This window comes from Galeopterus variegatus, unplaced genomic scaffold (genome assembly GCF_000696425.1).
Source record: "Galeopterus variegatus unplaced genomic scaffold, G_variegatus-3.0.2 Scaffold1933, whole genome shotgun sequence".
Classification (NCBI taxonomy): domain Eukaryota; kingdom Metazoa; phylum Chordata; class Mammalia; order Dermoptera; family Cynocephalidae; genus Galeopterus; species Galeopterus variegatus.
In genome coordinates, this window is record NW_007728044.1 from 189,260 (window position 1) to 213,043 (window position 23,784).

General features: G+C 37.6%; 1 protein-coding gene across 5 annotated transcripts in view; it reads right to left on the minus strand.

The window, feature by feature from the left end:
* NR1H4 (nuclear receptor subfamily 1, group H, member 4) overlaps positions 1–23,784 on the minus strand; it is a 62,605-nt gene that overhangs the window by 20,574 nt on the left and 18,247 nt on the right. For 2 of the 5 annotated variants that reach the window (XM_008579636.1, XM_008579638.1), the window contains exons 3-4: positions 3,318–3,458; positions 1,105–1,238 (exon numbers count right to left, since the gene is read on the minus strand). In XM_008579636.1, the coding sequence (XP_008577858.1) occupies positions 1,105–1,238; positions 3,318–3,458 (275 nt within the window). Of the gene's footprint in view, positions 1–1,104; positions 1,239–3,305; positions 3,459–23,784 lie in introns of all 5 variants that reach the window. The other 3 variants (XM_008579635.1, XM_008579637.1, XM_008579639.1) reach the window with 2 other exon arrangements.

Genomic DNA, 23,784 nt, shown 5'->3' on the forward strand with positions numbered 1-23,784 from the left:
TCATAACTAAGGAAATGTTTCTGCATATAGAATGGAGGATCCATCTAAAAGTATTAATGCAGAGAAGGGGTTCTCAAACTCACCCATGGACCAAATCCACTTGGTTTGATAAAAAATTTTTATTGGAACACAGCCACCCTCCTTTGTTTATGTATTGTCTATGCTGCTTTTGTGCTAAAATAGCAGAGTTGAGTAGTTGTGACAGAGGACATGTGGCCGAAGCCTAAAATATCTGGTCCTTTACAGAAAAAAGTTTGCTGACCCCTGAAATAAATAGTTATTAATCTGGACAATTCAGACCCCAAACATCTCTTTCCCCCTTAATAGTGTCCTTTGGAGAGTGTGAATAATTGTGTTAACTCTTTGCTATCTTACAGCAAAGTGTTACATTAGTACACCTTGGCATCATGGCAAAATTATACTTTTATATAAAATTATCTTTTTTTCAGAAATGAAATCAAAATAATGGATTTGAAAAACTGAAGGTGGATGAAGTTTTCTTTGTCAATAATGTAATAAATATTGAGAAAGGAGTGGCTTATTGGTTTTTCAGCTAATGGCAAATTAAAATTCCTCCAAATGTCCTGTGTGTTATCACGGTGTGTTTGTCTAATCATCCTCAATGCTGTTCCCTTACTTTGTTCCTAAGTGGCTCAAAGAATTTCTTGAGAAATTTGGTCCACAGATATGTAATCACCTTGGTTTACCCATCAATAAGGACTAATTCACAGCTCTTATTGAGTCAAATCCTTCCCAGTCTGAGCCTCCCTTCTCAATAACAGGAAAGAAATGGTCATCAAAACTCAATTGGAAAAATCCATCTTGTACATCAAATCACTCCCACTGGCAACCACTAAGCAGTAGGAGTGGAATGGAAGCAGGGAAAAGGAAAACGTTCACTTTTCACTTTATACACCGCTGTTATTTTAATGTTTACACTGAAGTGCATAATTACTCTCTTGATTAAAAAGAAAAGGAGAAATCTATTTTACTGCATGATTGGAATGGAGATTCTGCCATGGCTGTGGCTCTAATTTGAAAGCCCCCAGCCAGATAGAAGCTCAGCACCTGCTGGCTCTGGCGGACACCACTGCATATTATTACCCTGCATGACTTAGTTGTCGAGGTCACTTGCCGCAAGTCACGTCCTTCGCTGTCTTCATTAGTGGTCTGGTCTGCATGCTGCTTCACATTTTTTCTCAGTCGTTTAGATTTACACTGAATTTCAGTCAACAAGCCTGAAAACATAATCATAGAGACTTCACCAATCACAGAAAATACTGTTGGATGCATGGTCAGGAAGCAGCCGACGTGTAGTCAACTCAGAAGATCTATGCAATTTGGCACAGAACTAATTCTAGCCCTTTTGACATTTTACAAAGAAGAGGCCAAGATTTAAGACTAGCCCTTGAACAGGATATTTAACCTCTGTGAGTCTCAGTTTTTTCATTTTTAAAATGAGAATAATATCTACCTCATAGAGTTTTGTGTAGATTAAATACAATCAGATGGTTTTCTAAAGAGGCCAAGATTTAAGACTAGCCCTTGAACAGGATATTTAACCTCTGTGAGTCTCAGTTTCTTCATTTTTAAAAAGAGAATAATATCTACCTCATAGAGTTTTGTGTAGATTAAATACAATCAGATGGTTTTCTAAAAATGTGCTTTATAAAAAGAATTTGTGATACTAAAACATTGTACAAATGTAAGGTATTCAGGCAATGAAAAGGTGAATGACATTCTCCCTATTCCTGGTCTAGAGGACCTTGAAAGCTGATGTTTCAAAGCATAGCATTCATACTATTTTCATCCATGTTTACGTAGTCTACCATGAGAAGTATATCCAATCTCATATATAAAACACACATAATTAAACTTGTTGAGAAAAACAAACGTTGACCACCTTTAGGGAACAGTTTTAAATCAGAACTGTACAAATCATTAAGGATATAGTTAAAGAGAAAAATAACCCAAGGTGACTGAAATTTCTTTCAAATGATCGTACAATATCATGACTGATTTACACTTTAACAGGGCTCTAAAAAATAATGTCAAACAATCTTCTCTAGTCCCACTTCATGTCCTTATTCTTCTCTCATTGTTAATGAAACAAAGTTTTAGGAATTTCTTTATACAGGAAATTTATTTTATAGAATCATGGAAGATCTGCATCTGTCACTTGATGAGTTTGTGTTCATAAATAATATTATAGACTCTTATAGGTGGGCTCATGTAAAGCGCCCTCTGAACTGCAGCTGGAACAAGTTCATGTTTAAGTGATGAGCAACCTGAGTCCCCCAGTATCAAAGTGTTTCCATTGCAGGATTGGATTCCAGCAGCAGCCCCTATCGCAGGCTCTTGTTTCATGTATGCTAAAATGAGATTGAGATCGGCCACTATAAAACTTTCATCCACCCAGAGCCAGATTATTTACTCAGACCTATTTTTTCCCTTCCTGCACGCATTATTTCTCTGGGTCCATCCCAGTTGCCTGTAGAGTCTGGGAACAATAGAACTGGAGTCACCTTCTGAAGGCTTTTATTTCATGTTGCATTCCCTCCCTGAACGTTATCATCCCCTTGGTGACATTTGTTTGTCTATTTGTATTTTGAGGAGGAACAGAACATATCTCAGAATCTGAGTGGCCTGTAGAATTTGCAGAATGAAAAATTAATTATGTTATATACTAGCATGCATTACAATTTTTGATGAAGATTACAGTTCCTCACAAAGCCAACAGTTAATACAATGTCTCTATCAGATCGAAAGACAAAATTATATTAAAACTCGGAGTAGTTAATTTCCGGTGTAAATCTATTCAAATGGGCTCAAAGCTGCACTAAGAAAAGATGGATTCTTAAAATGACCTGGTTTCAAACTCTATTTAGACAATTCAGAGGCAGTTATACCTCATAAGTCATCCTTATTTTTTCTACAACTATAAATTTTTATGTTACTTAGGCTATAAATAAGACAAATATTAAAATTAAATTTGGAGGAAACTTAGACTGTCATTCTTTGTAACTCATTAAAGCATGTTATTTTAACTATGTAAATGTCACTTCTGTTCACATATAATTCGTTGCAACAAAGAGCAACAAAAAAACAGCTGATTCTTGCAAGTGAAGAAAATGTTCTTTGGCTGACAGTTTGGACAATTTCAGTAGTTCATTAGCCTTTTCAGGAAATTAGATGGCTTAGTAGAGTCCTTCTTTAATATGTGAAGTACCATTCTCGTGATGTTTTACCTGACATCTGCCTCCTTAAGAGATTTTTAGCGGAATTTAGTTACTTGAAGTGAATACCTGTATACATACATTCAGCCAACATTCCCATCTCTCTGCACTTCCTTAGTCGACACTCCTGGCATTTTCTTCGCATGTACATATCCATCACACAGTTGCCCCCATTTTTACACTTGTACACGGCGTTTTTGGTAATGCTTCTCCTGAAGAAACCTGTGGAAGAAACACTGAAAAGTGTAAAAAGGCTCCTGACAATTTCTCAGAAAAACACATTTGGATTGAAAGATGCCAGAACATTTTCTCAACCACTGGAGAGCACCCAGGTGATCCTTGAGTGTACCTGTGCCAAAGGGTACTTTCAATTATACAGTGTCATCAAGACTGCTGCGATTTTTCATTTATCTCTCAAAAATAAAGACAAGTTTGAATTATAGCCTCTGAAGAAAAATCTTTGTTTTTTAAGATAAATTACTTTTATATATCTTTACTGGAGAACAATTCTGTGCCAGTGAACACTAGGTGCCGGTGGTATGAAAGCAAATAATTCATTCCTGCCCTCTTCGAGTTTGGAGGCTGGCTGAGGACAAAGACATGCAAACAACTAAAAAAGTGAAATTAAGTGTTGCATGGTGTGACAGGAGGCTGGGCTGGGCAGACAGGACAAAGAGACAGGTTAATTTTGGATGAAGAGGTCAGGATAGGATTTGCACTGAGCTAAGTCTTGGCAAGTGAGTTGCTATTTACCAGGCGTTAAGGGAGAAAGTCACATTCAGGGTTTCAATTCAGTACTTAATATGCCAGCCTGGTGTAATAATAAAAATGCCAGCCTTGATTTAAAAGCAAACATCTCCCCTGAGAAGGTGTAGTGCAGCTGTGGCCTGTAACAGGGAAGATGCCTAGAGTCTGGAAAGGGATGTGACTGGCTTCCTCTCTGTTTCTCTTTTTCCCACTTTCCCTCTCTACTCTTTCTCCTCCATCTGACTAACCACAGATTCTGACACTTCCAGAGGCAAGAGGGCAGAGTTGAAAAGGGAAAAGATCACGGGAGGCAAAGGAAAATATGCCTGGAAAGTGCTTACTTGCCTGGTGTTGTCATAAGCTGGCTTGTGCTTAGCAAGTTTTCAATGTGACTCTTTCTTCCATGGGATGGGTCTTTAGAGAACTCCTCTCTGCACTGGGATACTTTCATCTGCACTTCCTTGATGAGAAGTGCATGCATCTCTATTCTAGCCCAAGGCTTGTATCCCCTTCTTCAGTATCTAGCAATATGGCAATTCACTCCACACTTTTTTCACCAAGGTCCCTCCATGTGGCCCTCTTGGCATGGACCTAAGAAAACCTCATGATGGCTTACTCTGGCCCAACAAACCATGAAGCAGGGAAATATCTCCCACTTATCCATAAGTAGTCAGCCATCCAACTTCCTCCCTCTCAACTTCTCGGGTGAAGGTCAGATGCCAGTCCTCCATGTCCCTCAGCTTAAGCGAATATGTACAAATCTCCTGAAATGACCCTGTTGACCCTTTCATTGGGCCTGGGACAGCAGGACCTCCTTAGTCCTGCTGACTTTACCTGGGGAAGGGGGGACACCTTTTCTTTTTCTAATTCTCACAAAAGTAGTATATGTTCCAGTGGTGACCCCAATGAGAAGACACCCCCACCACCTCTGACACTCCCCAAATCTTTATAAGACCTCTCTACAATTTCTGATTCCTGATCCCTTCATACCCTCAAAATAGGTGAGGTTATTCAACTGACTCTTGAATATTTACTATGAAATTTCTGCAAGACAAGCTCACTTTGGAATGTAGAATCTAGAGTCTTCGTGACTCTACCAATGTTGAGAGTTCTTCCTATTTTAACAGACTGTTGGAATAATATATAACATTTATTAAGCACTTACTAGCTATTGTTTTAACCTCTTTAAGTGCATTTAGTTATGTAATGCTCATATCAATTTTATGATAAAGATAATACTATATGTCCCCATACTATAGATGAAAGAAAAAAAAAAAAGGACAGTGAGGTTTAGTACCTTGGCCATGATCACACTGTTAGTAAGTAGACTGGGAGGATTCGAACCAGGGCAGTCATGCTCTAAAGCTTGTGTTCTTAACCACTATGCTACGATTGCCTCCTTTGGGTCAAAAGAAAATTGAATAACTTAGTATTAAATACCTACTATCTGAAAGTTGTGTTTTCTGACCTGGGAAATATCAAGATGAATAACACATTCCTTGTCTTCAGAGTTTCCAACTTAGTGGGAAGACAAAAAAAAAAAAAAAAATTAAGAGCATAAAACAAGATAGAGTGAAAGGAAAGATAACCAAGTAATAAATAATGTAGAAGCAAAAGTGACTATTTCAGGGCCACACTATACACTTGTAAAAGCCGTGCCACATTTGGGGTGAGGGGCAGCAGTCACATCAGAGTCATGAAGACCTGCCTATTTATTACGACAACATTCCAGCAGAAGGCAAAAGAAAATTGTTCTAATAAAATAAATATAATATGGTTTCCCAGTAGCTAGAAATCAAATGTCTTCAGATAAAGGAATTATATGGGGTGGGAGCAACCTTGATTAATTCTGAGTGGAGGGAATCAGAGAGGGCTTCACAAAGGAAGTGGAATTTGAGCTGGGACTTGGAGAATAAATAGGATTTTGAAACACGGACCATGAGGGAGGAAAACAATTCTGGGAAATGAACAAAGGCAGGGTGTTATGGAAGTTCCAAGGAAGGGTGGATAATCTATCTTCATAGGAGGGTAGAGCGTGGGGAGAATTCATGGGAGATGAATAAGGAAATGTAGTGGGAACAGAATGTGATTAAATGCCCTTGAACACCAGGCAAAGGAGGTGAGTTTTTACCATGTAGGATGAGAGATGCCATAAGAGGGACAGGGGAGGGTATGATCTAACCTGCATGTTGGGAAGAGTCTTTGGGGCAGGCTAAAGAAAGGTGGAACAGAGAGATTGGAGACCGGAGACAGGAAACTATCACCACAATACTGCTGAGAGGTGCTCAATGCCTGAACTCGGCTGGGATAGAACAGACAGGAGGAAACCAGGAGAACATTCAGGTCTTGGTAATTAAGTATGAAAACAGAGGCTGAAGGAAAAGTTAGAGATGTCAAGGTTAACAAAGTCATGGGCTTGCTTGTGAATTTGTCAGCTGGCATACATTTCAGTAGGAAAGATCTTAACGTTTTCCTAAATGTCAAATCCAACCAAATAAAGCCTAAAAAAAGACTTTTGTGTTTCAGAGCAGTGTTGATATAGAGAGTGCAAATATCAAAGCATGCATTTTAAAAGAAACTAAAAGCAAAAAGAGAATTTTTTTTTCTTGGTCTCAAATCATGAGCTCAATGACCACTTTAGCCTATGTGAGTCAGTCTTCTTACTAATCCTCAGCCCCTCCCCAAAACGATTCCTATTAAAACTGTCATAGGCACTGATAGACGCTCATTAGCTAGCAAAATGAGATCCCTTATTCCAAGATGAGTCAAAGGACCAGTGCATAGAACAATTCTGCAGGTTTTTTTAATTCTGGTATTAGCCGAGAAAGAAATCATTATCATCTCAATAGCTGAATTAATTAGCTTTCACACTGTGATGGCAACACAATGCTATCATTATATCATTTAAATATGGGTACATATACTTACTGTATTTATACTTATGCAAATCTATCCATACACATAATCTGCCTCTATCTTGCTCTTTCTTGTGCATATTCAACAATGTTCATATCAGAAAAGTCATTTGAAAGTGAATGGAAAGGAAATTTACTGAGGAACAGAGTCTTCCTGGTAATAAAAGATGAGTAAACAAGGTTGGCAGCGCCATCTGAGGAATGTAGCACTAGGGGGATCCCTCAGGTGGCAAGCAAATAGCAATATGAGGGTACTTTTTTTTCCCCACAGATCCCTGCTTTTCTGCTTCTTTATACAGGTGGAACCCACATACCACAGCCTATTCCCAAGTCATGCACACATATATGTACATACACATGCACAGGCCAAACTCCAGTGACTGACACTGGTAGCCACTGTAGCAGGCTACCCATTACTTTAAAATCAATAAAATATTGGTTGATATTTAAAAATTTTAAGGGTCTTCAAGCTTTTTAAAGAGCAACAAACACAGAGCTGAGTAACCAGACAATTTTCCATCCAATATGGCCAAAACAGACACAATTTTTAGGTCTGTCTCAGTTTATATATCACTTATTTTGTGCCAGGCACTATTCTACACACTTTGCATATGGTGATTCATTTAATATTCATAACAATCCAGTGAGGTAGATACCTTATTATCTCCCTCTTACAGAAGAGGAGACTGAGTTACACTGAGATTAATTTGCTCTGGGTCCTACAGATAGCAAACAGTAGAACTCAGATTTGTTCCTTGATAGGCTCAGTTCAGACTTCTGCTCTTAACCACTACATTATGCTGTCCTTCCAGTAAAGAATTTACATTCCTAAAAATTGTCTTGAGACATGAATCTCCCCAAGTCTCACACAGCATGGTCAGTGCCCATCCCACGGCAGAGACTCATTACCTTCCCCAATTTGTTTGAGTGCATAAGTGAGTGTTTTGCAATAATTTTAGGCATGCTAAGGTGAAAGAATAATTTATCAAGTTACTCATGGGTGCTTTGTTCTTGCCCCTATTGCTTTTTCATTTTACTTCCCATCCCAAGTGGGTAGTCATCTTTTTATGTTCACTTGCTGAGACAAAGACTTAAGTTGTCTACCTCTAAATGAAGATAACTCTCACAAAGGGCTTTTGTTTTCAACCCCTTGTTGACAGAGTTATATTGGACCATCTGAAAGATGTTGGAGGTAGAGGTCACTGTTTTTAGAGTTGGGGGAAGCAGAGGCAGCTTAGCTGGAAAGAGGTTTGGGCAACTTTTCCAGGGTCTGGGAATGGGATGAGTCTCACAGGTTCTGAGAATATTGAACCAGCATCAATAAAGAGACTCCGGAGAGGTGACAGATCTCTAGTGGGATGGCTCTGAGATGATGACAGGAAGACACTAAGAACCATGGCCTTGAAAATGCTGGGGAAAGATGTCCATGTTGAACTGTGGCTGAGTCGTTCATTTTCAAGGAACAAATGCAAAGTTGGACAAGGAGCATATGAACAGATACAAAATATTTTATCCTGTGTAGAACCTCTGAGATTTGTGCATAATCCTGGGGGAAAGAGCCATCTACACACATAGCTCAAATAGAATTTCTCATCAACCAGGAGGGTTATGAGCTTGGAAAAGTTTAAATTTGATTTAGAGAAATATAGAAATATGTCATGTCTTACACATAGTCCTATCTGTTCCAACTACAAAGAATTTCTTAAAAGTTACACATACAGTAAATCTGAAATAGAGATGACTACCTAAAGAACTAAGTGAAAATTAACTAAATGAAAACACAACTTATCAAAACTTGTGAAATGCAGCAAAAGCAGTGCTCAAAGGGAAATTTATAGCATTAAAATGCATATATTCCCACCTCACCTGTAGAGACACACACAGACTAAAAGTGAAGGGATGAAAAAAGATACACCATGCAAATGGTAACCAAAAACAAGCAGGAGTAGCTATTTTTATATCAGACAAAATAGACTTTAAACCAAAAAACATAAAAAGAGACAAAGAAGGCCACTATATAATGATAAAAGGATCTCTCCAGCTAGAAGACATAATAATCATAAATATGTATGCAAGCAGGAATAGCTATTTTTATATCAGACAAAATAGACTTTAAACCAAAAAACATAAAAAGAGACAAAGAAGGCCACTATATAATGATAAAAGGATCTATCCAGCTAGAAGACATAATAATCATAAATATGTATGCACCCAATTCTGGATGCATACATCTTTATATATATATATATAAAGCCAACGCTCTTAGACCTAAAGAAAGAAATAGGCCCTCATACATTAATAGTGGGTGATCTGAACCTCTCTCCCAGTATGGGACAGATCTTCCAGGCAACAAATCAACAAAGAATCACAGGATTTAAACTACACCTTAGACCAGCTGGACCTGGCAGTTATATACAGAACATTTCACCCAACAACAAAAGAATATATTTTCTTCTCATCAACTCACGGAACATTCTCCAGGATAGACCACATATTAAGTCACAAATCTAATCTCAGCAAATTTTAAAAAATTGAAATCATTGCAAGTAACTTTTCAGACCACAATGGACTAAAACTGGAAATTAATAACAAGCGAAATTCTGGAAAGTATACAAATACATGGAAACTAAATAAAAGGCTCCTGAATGACCTATGGGTCCAAGAAGAAATTAAACAGGAAATCAAAAAATGTCTTGAAACTAATGAAAATAAAGACACGTCATACCAAAACATGTGGGATACTGCAAAAGCAGTACGAAGAGGGAAATTTATTCCAATAAACGCTTACATCAAAAGAATGGAAAGACTTCAAATAAACAACCTAATGCTACACCTCAAAATACATATATTGATTAAGATCTTAAATCAATAATCTAAGCTTCCACCTTAGGAAACTAGAAAAGTAAATTAAATCCCAAGCAAGCAAAAGAAAAGAAATAATAAAAATTAGACCAGAAATCAATGAAATTTAAAATAGGAAAACAATAGAGAAAATCGATGAGACCAGAAGGTGGTTCTTTGAAGAGATAAATAAAATTAATAAATCTCTAGCAAGGCTAACCAAGAAAAAAGGAGAGAGAAGACACAAATTACCAATACCAGAAATGAAAGAGGGGCCTATCACTACTAATCCTACAGACATTCAAAGGAAAATAAAGGAATATTATGAATTACTCTAAGCTCGCCAATTTGCTAACTTAGATGAAATCCCTTGAAAAACACAATCTACCAAAACTCACACAAAGAGAAATTGACAATCTGAATAGGCCTCTGTTATTAAAGAAATTGAGTAGATAATTAATAACCTTCAAAAACAGAAAAATGTTTCATTGCCTAATCCTATCAAACATTTAAAGAAATTATACCAATTCTCTACTATCTCTTCCAGAAAATAGAAGCAGGGGAAGCACTTTATTTTATGAGGCCAGCCAACATTATCTTAATACCAAACTACACAAGGAAAACTAAAGGTTATTTTCTGTCTTTCTCATTTTTCTTGTTCTATTTAGTTTATTAGCATTTGTGTTTTTTTAATGTTTTGGTTTTTGTTTGGTTTTTTCTTTTTCTTTTTGTCTGACATTGTGTTTTGATTCCATTATAAAGATCAGTTCATCAGATGAACTTTGGAAGTGATTTTCTTTGAGATGATTTGGACCAAGCTTCTCATTAGCTCACTGCAAATTTGAGCCTACCTTGGAACACTGACTCTAAGCCCCACAGTAAGTCCAACATACTGCAGGGCCTCTCTATCATCTCTGCTGAGGAGGAGACTCATGTTGGCAACTACCGGCTCATCAAGATCAACGTGAAGTTGGCCTGGCACATCCTGACTGGGAAAGAGGTATCACTAATAAGACAGAATGGAGCTCCTTCTGACTCCAGAGACTGTAAAGAACTATGTGCCAGTGTGCGGGCAGCCACACTGGGCCAAGAGGACTCTGTGTAATGGAAGGTGGAGATGTGCGGACTGCCTCGGAGATCTCTCAGCCAGATTCAACTTAAGCAGATATCCGGCACCTCCAAGGCTTTTAAAAGCATTGCTTCCAAAACGACCACTGAGTTTAAGCTTTAAAAGGCTGCTGGGAGCTGTCTTGCAGACAAGAGGAGGGACTGGCCATCTTCTCACCCCCCAGCCTCCCACCTCAATCCCCCTCCTCAAAACTGCAGAGACTAGAAAGATGTTTTTCCCCAAAAGCATTTCTCCCCGTCAGGCCCTTCTCTGTCTTTTCTTCCATGTTTGTGGGGAGGAAAGATGATTCTGCAAAAATAAATGGACTATCTAAATGACAAAAAACCAAAAAGCAAAATACAAAAAGAAAAACAAATAAACCAAACACTCAAGTGGTTTTTAGTGGCTGCCTCTGGGGAGCAAGACTTGGGGTGGAGAGGGGAGGGGCAGGAGACTTTTTCCAATAATATGCCCTCCTTACCATTTGACTTGGAAATCATGTGCACTCACTGCAATGTTTATTAAGTGATGAAGTAGGCTAAAGGAGTAGAAAGCGAAAATCCTACTGGGTGTCTGCTGGGAGGATGACCAGGGTTACGATGCTCTGTTGGAGCTTGGCTTTGTGTGTCCTTAAGAGCTATTTAGACTCCCAGGTAGGCAAACTCCCAGGAGCTGGTAGCTTACACTGACCAGAGCCTGCTCCCCAGCATCTTCCCTGGGGTGCTGTGGGTCTCCAATATGAGAATTCCAGCCATGGGAGGTGCCTGCTGGCTGCTTGTAGCTGCCTGGGCCCAAGTGAACTAGTTTGCTCTTTGGGGTTAATCCTTACCCCTGTACTGCTGGTTAAATACCTATTTTCATTTTTTTCTTGGGTATGTATTTTTAACTCTTCTTTTTCAATGATTTATGCTTTAGGAAGTTTCTTTCAGTCACCACTTACATGTGTGCATATTGCTTATATATTTACTTTAAACATTTTTTTCTTGTTTAAATCTAGTTTTTTATTGTCTTGGGTTTGTCTTGCCTCATAATTTATATATTTATTTGAAATATCAATTCACATCTACTGGAAATCATCCATTTACCATTTTATTTTTCTGTATATTCTTTTAGATACGATTTCATTGATTTTATATTTTTATTATTATTTTTTTCCTTTTTTTTTTTTTGTCTTTTTTTTTTTTTTACTGACCGGCAATGGGATCACAACCCTCGGTGTTGCGCCCGCACCACGCTCAGCCAGTGAGCGGGAACCGGTCTCCACATGGGATCCGAACCCTTGGTGGGAGCGCCGCCGCACTCCCAAGTGGTGCACTCTCTGGTGCACCACCGGGCCAGCCCGATTTTATATTTTTAAATCTTTGATTTGCTTCGCTGTTCCTCTTTTTGTCTGTTTAGCTCAGCTGTGTAAACAATTCTCCCACTTTTGCTTTAAAATGGTGACTATGAGGGCAAGAATTCTGTCTGTTTTGCTTACCACTGCATCTTCTATGCTTGGAATAGTGCCTGGAATATAAATTGGTACTCAATAATGTTTGCTAAATAAATGATTTAATTAATTAATTAATTAATTAACAGGAAGAGAGAGTTTTGAAGACAGTGTATGGTGCACCACCGGGCCAGCCCGATTTTATATTTTTAAATCTTTGGTTTGCTTCGCTGTTCCTCTTTTTGTCTGTTTAGCTCAGCTGTGTAAACAATTCTCCCACTTTTGCTTTAAAATGGTGACTATGAGGGCAAGAATTCTGTCTGTTTTGCTTACCACTGCATCTTCTATGCTTGGAATAGTGCCTGGAATATAAATTGGTACTCAATAATGTTTGCTAAATAAATGATTTAATTAATTAATTAATTAATTAACAGGAAGAGAGAGTTTTGAAGACAGTGTATGACCCAAATTGGGGAGACTGGATGAAACAAGATGATAAAATCAGAAGAACTCATCAACAAAATAACCATAGCCAATGCTCACTGAGCCCTTGGTGTGCCAGGAACAGAATTCGATGTTTTAAAAATGTTTCATTTTTTGCATCACAACAATGCGGTAATAATAGTAATAATAGCACACATTTATGGAGGATTCACTGTTGGGAGGAACTGTGTTCACCGTGTTACATACATTGGCTTATTTAGTCCTCATGACAACTGTAGATCCCTGCCTCAAAGGACTATCCTGAAGATGAAATGAGTTAGCACACATAAAGCCCCAGAACAATGCCTGCACATAGTAGTCACTTGATACAGGTTATCTATCATCGTCATCATCACCATAGCCATTATCATCTCACCCTCCATCTCCTCCTCTTTATTATTATCCTCATTTTACAAGGGAGAAGGTTAAAACCCAGAGAGGTTAAGTAACTTAGAACAGCTGGGAAGAGAGTCCGCTGGGACTGGAATCTAAATTGACTGCCTCATGCTTCCAACACACTAAAATAGTTTGGAACCCCACCTTGCATCATACTCTAAGATAATTTCACCTGTAGAATTCATTAGGATCACTATTAAATTTTATAAAATCAGTTCTCATTGATATCAAATAGGAGTTCAATAAGTTTCTACGTGGGTCAGGGCTCTTTAGCTTTCACAAATGTTCATAAACAAAGGATCCATTGGAAACACTCTAGGTCTATTTTACGCCAGAATAGTTCCAATAATTTGGGAAGCTTTTCAAAAACTTTAGAGCTAAGTCTAACACTGGTTCACTATTTTATTTAAAAATATATTCAAAAGTACAGTAGGTCACTGATTTACTCATACAGTGCCTTTTAAGAATTCTACCATTCTCTTTCTGATATGTGTAGACTCCTGGCATTGAGACAGATGTGACATGTGACAGACACTGACCTATTTGGAAATGCAGCCATTTGAAACTTCCAGTCAGATGTAGATCGGTTTTGTTGGTTGAGATTTGAGGTTTGAATCAAAATTAATTCAGACATTAGCACATTTCCATATGCTGCACTGATAACAGAGGGGAAAGAAAGCTCTCGATTTAATCTAGTGCCTAGCAAATGGCAGTCATTGTCACTATACATTGTGCTTGTGTTCTGCAGTTATTACTTTAAAAAAAAAATTGACAACCACAATTTCTTTCACTGATGCCATTAAATGTCTATGACAAATAAAACATTCAGAAAAATTAAAATATTTCTAATGGAATCAGATATAAAGATGAATGAAATCAGGAAATTTAACCATGATCTTAGTTTTGTTTCTAAGTTTTAGAAAATGTTCCCTTGTTTTTTGTTTGTTTTAAGTATCACAGTTTTGACAGATCAGCAGTGAATTTCTAAAGCAAGAGAGCTGCGAGGATCTTTACCTATAATAGTCTTATTTAATCCTCACAAAGATCCTATGAAATACATAATATCTCATTTTGCAGGTTTGAGGCTCAGAGAAGGTAAGTATTGAATAGACCAAGAATTGGATAGTTTGGTGTCCACTGTACCCCTGCTTCTAGTCTAGTGCCCATTCTGTACTGTAAAGGCAGGAAGTAGACACAACCTTTCCTGGACTCCTTTGCAGCTAACATGGTGGGTATGATTTAAGCTCTGCCATAGAGATGGCTTTGTAAGACATTTGGAAAGCAGAAGTGAGGCTAAAGCTGTGCATCTGATGTTTCTGTGGTTTCTGCTGGCACACAGGATTGTGGAGTTTGGCTGTGGTAGCATCCTGGTTTCCAGCTGCTAGCTTCAAGGGTGTTGAAGGGCAGAGCTCAGGACATTCATCATTTGTACATGCAGATTTAGCAGGCAAACCATGATTCTGGAGCCGGTAACTGTAGTGCAGGAAGCTTCCCGATCCCTAGATGGCAGCTACGATGGTGTCTTCCTGGAACCAAGGGTTCTGTGGTGGCTTCCTGAGTCCCCATTTTCTTTTTTCTTTTTTTTTTCCTTTATTTTTGTTGATACATTGTAATCGTACATGCTTATGGGGGTACAATCTGATGTTTTGGTAAGTATATATGTTGTATAATGATCGGGTCAGGGTAGTTAATTTAACCATAACCTCATGAATTAATCATTTTTTTGTGGTGAAAACATTCAAAAGCCTCTCCTCTAGCTATATGTAATATACAAAACTTACTTATTACCCATAGTGACCATACCGTGCAATAAAACACCAGAACTTATTTCTTCTTTCTAACTGTATTTTTGTACCTGTTGGCCAACCTCTTCCTGTTCTCCCTTCCTCCTCCCCTCTCCAGTCTCTGGTAACCACTATTCTACTCTGTCTCTATAATATCAACTTTTTTTTTAGGTTCCACAAATGAATGAGATCATACGGTACTTGTCTTTCTGTACCTGGCTTACTTCACCTAACATAATGACTTTCAAGTCCAACCATGTTGTCACAAATGTCAGGATTTCATTTTTTTTATTGCTGAGTATTATTGCTGAATATATATATATTTCATTGTGTGTATATATATATGACATTTTTTCTATCCATTCATTTGTTGTTGGACACTTAGGGTTGATTCCACATCTTGAATATTGTAAATTGTGGTACAGTAAACATGGTAATGCAGATATCTGTTTGACATACTAACTTTCTTTCTTTTGGGTATACACCCAGTAGTGGGATTGCTGGATGATATAGTACTTCTATTTTTAACTTTTTGAGGAAACTCCATACTATTTTCCATAACGGCTGTACTAGTTTACACTCCTACCAACAGTGTGGAAGTGATCCCTTTTCTCCACATCCTCATTAACACTTGTTTTCTTTTGTCTCTTTTGGTGCTAGCCATTCTAACTGGAGTGAAGTGGTATCTCATTGTCGTTTTGACTTGCATTTCCCTGATGATTAGTTATGTTGAGCATTTTTTCATATGCCTGTTGGTCATTTGTATGTCTTTTCTTGAGAAATGTCTATTAAGATCCTTTACCCATTTCTCCATTGAGTTATTTGTGTTTTTTTGCTGTTGAGTTAAGTTCCTTCTATATTCTTGATATTAACCTCTTGTCGGATATACAGTTTGCAAATATTTTCTCCCATTTCCTAGGTTGTCTCTTCACTCTGTTAACAGTTTTCTTTACAATGGAAAAGCTTTTTAGTTTGATGTAATTCCTCCTGTCTATTTTTGCTTTCATTGCTTGTGCTTTTGAAGTCTTATTTAAAAAATCCTTGCCTGCCCCCATGTTGTGGATTCTTTTCCCTGTTTTCTTCTAGTACTTTCATAGCTTTGGGTTTTACATTTAAATCTTTAATCCATTTTGAGTTGATTTTTGTATATAGTAAGATGTAGGAGTCTAGTCTCATTTTTATGCATGTGGATATTCAGTTTTCTCATTACCATTTACTGAAGAAACTGTCTTTCCCCTGATATGTATTCTTGGCACTTTGTCAATGACCAGTTGGCTATAGGTGCTTGAATTTATTTCTGGGCTCTCTATTCTATTCCATTGATCTATGTGTCCACTTTTATGCCAGTACCATGCAGTTTTGGTTACTATAGCTTTGTAGTGTAATTTGAAGTCAGGTAGTATGATGCCTGCAGCTTTGTTTTTTTCAGGATTGCTTTGGCTATTCAGGGTCTTTTTTGTTTCCCTATGGATTTTAGGATTTTTTTTCCATTTTGGTGAAGAATGTCATTGATATTTTGATAGGGATTGCATTAAATCTGTAAATCGCTTTGGGTGCAATAGCTATTTTAACAATTTTAATTTTTCTAAACATGGGATATTTTTCCATTTATTTGTGTCCTCTTCAATTTCTTTCTTCAAAGTTTTATATTGTAAAAGTTTAATTTTAAAGGTTTTTTTACCTCCTTGGTTAAGTTTATTCCTAGGTAACTAATAATTTTTGAGTTATTGTAAAAGGAATTTTTTCTTGATTTCTTTTTCAGATATTTAGCTATTAATATATAGAAATGCTACTGACTTTTGTGTGTTGAATTTGTATTCTGAATCTTTACTGAATTTGTGTATTAGTTGTAATGGTTTTTTGGTGGAGTCTTTAGGGTTTTCTATATGTAAGATCATGTTGTCTGCAAACAGCAGGGACCATTTGACTCTTCCTTCCCAGTTTGGATGGCTTTTATTTCTTTCTCTTGTCCAATTGCTCTGGCTCAGAATTTCAGTACTATGTTGAATAGAAGTGGCAAAAGTGGGTATCCTTTACTTGTTCTTGATGTAAGAGAGAAAAGCTTTCAGGTTTTTCCCATTCACTATGATGTTAGCTGTCCATTTGTCATATATGGACTTTATTGTATTCAAGTACATACCTTCAATACCTAGTTAAAGAGTATTTATTATGAAGAAATGTTTAACTTTGTCAAATGTTTTTCTGTATCAATTGAAATGGTCATATGGTTTAAGTCTTTCTTTCTGTTAATGTGGTATATCAGATTTATTGATTTGCATATGTTAAACCATCCTTGTATCCCTGGGATAAATCCCACTTGAAAAAAATGATCTTTCACTTGATTATAGTGAGTGATCTTTTTAATGTACTGTTGGATTTGGTTTGCTAGTATCTTGTTGAGAATTTTTGCACCTATGTTCATCAGGTATATCACCCGTAGTTTTCTTTTTTTGTTGTATCCTTGTCCAGTTTTGGAATCAGAGTAATGCTGGCCTCACAAAATGAGTTGGGAAGTGTTCCCTCTTCCTCAATTTTTAAAAATAATCTGAAAAGTACTGATATTAGTTCTTCTTTAAATGTTTGGTAGAATTCAACAGTGAAGCCATCAAGTCCTGGGCTTTTCTTTAATGGAAGACTTTGTATTACAGTTCAATTTCCTCACTCTGTATTGGTCTGTTAGATATTCTATTTCTTCATAATTTCATCTTGGTAAATAGTATTTGTCCAGGAATTTATTCATTTATTCTACATTATCAAATTTGTTGGCAGAGAGTTGTTCATAATAGTCTCTTATGATCCTGTGTATCTCTGCAATATCAGTTGTAATGTGTCCTTTTTTCATTTCTGATTTTATTTACTTGACACTTTTCTCATTTTCTCTTTTTCTGTTAGTTAGTCCAGCTAAAGGTTTGTCAATTTTGTTTACATTTTTACAAAACCAACTTTTAGTTTCACTGATCTTTTCAATTTATTTTTTAGGGGTTTTTTTTCATTTATTTTTGCTCTGAGCTTTATTATTTCTTTCTGCCAATTTTGGGTTTAATTTGTTGTTTTTCTACTTCCTTTAGTTGCATTGTTAGGTTGTTTATTAGAAAATTTTCTTTCTGGCCAAGGAGCCACCCTGCCCCTGCCCTTATCCAGGCAAGCAATGGAGCCATCCAGGGTCCTTAGAGGGGAGTTGTGGTGCCACTTCACCCCTTCCCACATCCAGGCAAGCAACAGAACATTCCTGGGGTCCTTAGTTGGGGGTCATGGGCCACCACTTCCACCTATAAGAACATCTTAGAATGTGTTTATCAGCCACATTTGTTTCTTTGGGGTGTGTGACTTGTCTGCTTGTGTCCTTCACCAAAGCTCTGTTAAGATTTTTCTAATTCATTTTTGAGAGTTCTTTATGCATTAAGGATGTCAGTCTTCATGTGTTCAAATTGTTCCTTTTCAATTGACTTTGAATTCAATTTGTGATGTTTTCCTTCATTTGTATGTTGAGAAAAGTTTTCTATGTAAACATTAAATAAAATAAATAAATTAACTGGTGAAGAGATCTATTATAAGCAAAGAAGGTGAAAAAACAAGACTAAAGTATTTGGACTGAAAACAGAACATTTTATTTCTGATTTTCTCTGCAGGTGGGATATGAAATAAAATGCTGTCATTGTCAATGCCAAAAAAAAAAAAAGAAAAGAAAATTTCTTCTCTTTTGACATAGGCATTTATTACTATAAACTTTCCTCTTAGAACTGTTTTTCCATGTCCCATAGGTTTTGACATGATGTATTTCCATTCTCGTTTGTCCCAAGGAATTTTTTAATTTCCCTTTTAATTTCTTCATTGACCCATTGGTTGTTTAAGAGCATGTTGTTTAATGTCCAGGTATATGTAATGTTTCCAAAGTTTTTCTTGTTATTTCTAGTTTTACACCATTGTGGTCCGAAAAGATTCTGGATATGATCTCTATTTTTTAAAATTTGTGTAGACTTGTTTTGTGGCCTAACGTATGCTCTATCCTGGAGAGTGTTCCATGTGCAGTTGAGAAGAATGTGTATTCTGAAGCTGCTGGATGGAATATTCTTAAATGTCAGTAAAGTCCACTTGGTCTATGGTGCAGTTTAAGTCAGATGTTTATTTCTTGTCTGGATGATCTGTTCATTGTTGAAAGTGGGATGTTAAAGTTCTCTACTATTATTAAATTGCAATCTCTCTCCCCTTAGGTCTAATAACGTTCACTTTATATATCTGGGTGCTTTGGTGTTGGTTGCATATATATATTAACAACTGTTTTACCCTCTGGTTGAATTGATCCCTTTATCATTATATAATGACCTTTTTGTCTCTTTTTCAGTTTTTCAAGTAAAGTCTATTTTATCTGACATAAATATGGCAACCCCCACTTGGTTTTGCTTTCCATTTGTATGGAATATCTTTTTCCAGTCCTTCACTTTCAATCTATGTTTGTCTTTAATACTTAGGTCTCTTGCAGGTAGCATATTGTTAAGTCTTGTTTTTCTATCCATTCAGCACTTTGTATCTTTTAATTGGAGATTTTAATCCATTTACATTCAATGCCATTACCAATATGTAAGAAGTTGTTCCTGCCATTTTGTTAATTGTTTTCTGGTTATTTTTGTAAATCCTTAGTTCCTTTCTTTTTCTCTTGATATTTACCTCTGTGAATTGGTGGTTTTCTGTGGTGCTAAGCCTTGTTTTCATTCACTTTCTTATTTGTATATCTGCTGTAATTTCTTTTTTCATGGTTAATTTGGGGCTAACATGAAGAGTCTTACAGTTGTAATAAACTATTTTAAGCTGATAGCAACTTAACTTTATTCACATGCGAATACTCTGTCCTTCCTCCCTCCCCCACACAAATTATATTTTTGTTGCTTTAATTTACATTTGTATCTGTTATATGTTCCTTAGCGACTAATTTTAGCTGTTGTGTTTTTGTTTTTGACCATTTTTACTTTAAGCCTTCATTTTAGAAAATTTAAGGATTTACATAACACTACCACCTCACTGGAGTGTTCTGAGTTTGAATTATGAATTTACATATACAGGTGAGTTTTGTTCTTATTCATGTTTTCATATTAGTAAAGACCATCTTTTGATTTCCAGTTGTAGCATTCCCTTAATCATTTCTTGTAAGGCTGGTCCAGTAGTGATGAATTCCCTCAGCTTTCACTTGTCTGGAAGGTCTTATTTCTTCTTTGTTTCTGAAGGATAGCTTTGTTGGATGAAGTAGTCTTGGCTAACAGTTTTTTTCTTTCAGGACTTTGAGTATATCATCCCATTCTCTCCTGTCCTGTAAGGTTTCTGTTAAGAAATCTGCTGATAGTCTAATGGGGATTCCCTTACATTTGATTTGATGCTTTTCTCTTCCTGCTTTCACAACTCTCTCTTTGCCTTTGGTTTTTGACAGTTTGCCTATGATGTTCCATGGAAAGGATCATTTTGGGGTTGTGTCTAATTGGAGACCTTTGAGCTTCCTGAATTTGAATGTCCACATCTCTCCCAATACATGGGAAGTTTTCATTTGTTATTTCATTAAACAAGGTTTCTGTGTCTTTTTCCATCACTTCTCCCCTGGGAACACTTACTATTCAAAGAAGTCCCCATTTTCTTGACTGTGGCAGAATAGCAACTGCCATGGGAGGCAGGTTCAGCAATGTGGCTCTGAGCATCTTTTGGAGGCTCAGCAGAGAACTTGTTACTCTGGCTCTCCTAACTTCTGTATTAATTCTTTTCTGATTGAAATGTCGGTTTCTGTTTTATTTCACTGACATATTAGATAACTTGTTTATTCGGCCAAGAAGGGCAGAGCCTAAATTCAATGTTCACTTGTCTGACCCCAAAGCCCACACTCCCTTTGTTGGAAAGATATGGAGTGAAATTCACTTTCCATCTGGTAAATGCAGATATCCAAGAGATGTGGTGGGGAGGGAGAGAAGGGAGGGACAAAGTTGGCTGAGCTGTTAAACCTGCCTGGCATGAGGCACTGTTTCCTTCACTTGTATTCCACCCTATTTCATGCTCCTCTGGTTTTCCTCACAGTCTTTTCCCTTTCCCCATTCACTAAGTTGGGACAAAGTTTATTTGTTTTCTGTAGAGAACACATAAAAAACAAAAAGGAACCAATGAATGTCTTTTCTGTCACAAATGCCTAAGCCCCCAAATCTCAAATACTAGATAAAATTTCCCCAAGTTGGAAGGTGGCAGATAATCAAAGAGGAATTTAAAAGAGCTAAGACATGTTAGGTCCCTGAAAAGGTACTAAGCTCTGTCCCTCCCACCCCCTGTCCCCAGACTTAATCCTAGGATGGGTGAGATGATAGATGATAGAAACCCCATGTCATCTGGACCCTAGAACAGAGGGATTCTTGTGTCCTTTCCTGGGTAGAGCCAGGGAGGCCCTCAAGGCTCTCTGCACTCAGCACAGCATAGAGCAGAAAAAATGGCTGCATGGCTTCCCTTGGCAACCAGACATTCCAACGCAACCCCAGGGGCAACATCAGGAAGCCATCCTGTGGAGCTTAATGAAGAAGACACGCAGGGCCAGACATGAAGGAGTATGCTCAGGACCCCAGGATGGTGCTGCAAAGACCTTTTCCACTGGTGGCTTAGGACAAGGTAGAACAACACCCCAACAGATGCCCAACCGTGCCAACAGCCCTGAGGACCAAGAGCCCCATCCTCAGTGCCCAACCCCTACACAATACATTAGTCCTGGTACTTAGACAAAACCCCAGAAAAAATTTGGTGGGGATGAGTGGAATAATCCTGAGTTGAACGATGTGAAGTTTCTACTAGGGCTTGAGATTGGATTAAATCCAATTATTCAAAAAAAAGTTACATTTCTTGCACATGTGGGCTATGGGTTGAGTGATGTGTTCACTTACTACGCAAGCTTCCATCCTAGGATTAAGTCTGGGGACAGGGGGTGGGAGGGACAGAGCTTAGTACCTTTTCAGGGACCTAACATGTCTTAGCTCTTTTAATTATTCATATCTTGACCCTCAAGAGTCATTGGTCAAGAGCAGGGGTCAGTAAATTAAAGCCAGTAACAGCCTGTTTTTTATTTTCCTGCCTATTTTTATAAGTAAAGTTTATCAGAACACAGCCATGCCCATTCTTTATGTGGCTGCATTTGTGCTGTAGTGGCAGAGTTGAGTAGTTGCAAGAGAGACTGCTATGGTGCAAAGCCTAAAATATTTACTGTCTGGCTTTTTACAGAAAAAAATATGCCAACCTCTGGTGTAGAACATGATCTCTGGCTGGCTCCATCTTGTCCCTTCCCTTGCACACTTGTCCTTTTGCTGACACCTTTTGGGGGAAAAGTCTCAATTCAAAATCAATGAAAAGGCTCTGCCTTTCTCTGCTCTTAAAAATGTATTTATATCCAAACCCAGCTTCTCCTTCCTAAACTTCCCCAAAGATCAGTTCTCTTCTGACGACTCTCTCTGTCCCTTGCCTCCTGTGCTCCTGCACTTTCCTGGTAGCCTGCTGTCTCTGACTTTTTCTATTGTGTATTTTTTATGGGCTTCTCTTCCCCTGCCAGACTTTAAGGTTGGCATTTCCCAGGGTCGTTCTTGGCCCCCTTGTCTCACTCTATTCATCCTGCTACTCCCCAGAATTATTCTCAAGAGGTCAAAGTTTCACTAGAGAGCCAACTTCCAAAGAGGTAAGCTGTCCTAAGTTACTGATTTTAGGAATTTATTCCCTTGGCTTAGACAATACCAATACCTTAATACCTAAATGGAGCACTCGAGTTCCTTCCTTTGGCCACTGAGTTAGTCAATAATAGCCTTGAGCAAATAACTCAAGAGTAGAATGATCACTTAGTGAGCAAGAAATAAAAGGCCTAACGGTCAATCATACAGGCTCTGGAGTTACATTTATAAGCTGTAATTTTGAGGCTTCATCTCCTTATTAGCTGTGAAGCCTTGGGTAAGTTGATCAACTTCTTGTGCTTCAGTTTCCTCTTCTATAGAATGGGCATAAGATATGAGAATTAATATATTTACTATGGAATGCAGTAAATATATTACATAAGCTATTAGCACTGGCATCTCCAAACCTCAGCCTCTTTTTGAAGTGATATGCTTACTCCTAACCTTTACCTACCTTCCACAATTGCTCTAAAGACATGAGAGAATGTTTGTAGAATTAGCATGTCATTGGCAGTGAAATTTTTAGGTTCAAAGGTATTTATACTGGAATTTTCCTTTTGAATCAGATTTTCAGAATAAACTATGTGTGTTCTTTTTTTTTTTTTTTTTTTTTTTTTTTCTCTCAAAGCAAAAAACGTGACTACGTGACTTAGATTACACTTTGTGTCTTTCCAGTCGGGATTGTAGTCTACATTTTTATCTATTGAATTGTCCTTTAGATGACCTAATGGAAAGCAGTTCCCCCTTCTTCTCTGTTCTCATCCCTGTGGGTTTTACAGTCACAGCACACAAACTGCTTGGCCAGAGGAGTCCCCTCAGATGTCTTTAAGGCACAATTTACACCAGTAGTTCTCAAAGTTTAGCATGTAGGACTTGTTAAGTCACAGATTCTTGGGCCTCATTCCCAGAAATTCTGCTTCAGTAGGTTGGGAGTCGGACTCCAAAATTTGCATTTCTTAGAAATTCTCAAGTGAGGCTGATACTGCTGGTCCAGGGACCACACTTTGAGTAGCACTGGTCTACCCAGACAAGGCCAAGTGGCTTCTGGCAATTTGAATCTATTTCAAGTGAGTCTTGCCAAAAAACTGTTAAGAGTTGGGCATCCCTGTTTATCAACATAAGCAGAAAATAGTCACCTTGCCACTACACTCTGTGTAAATAGATTCTAAGACCATAAC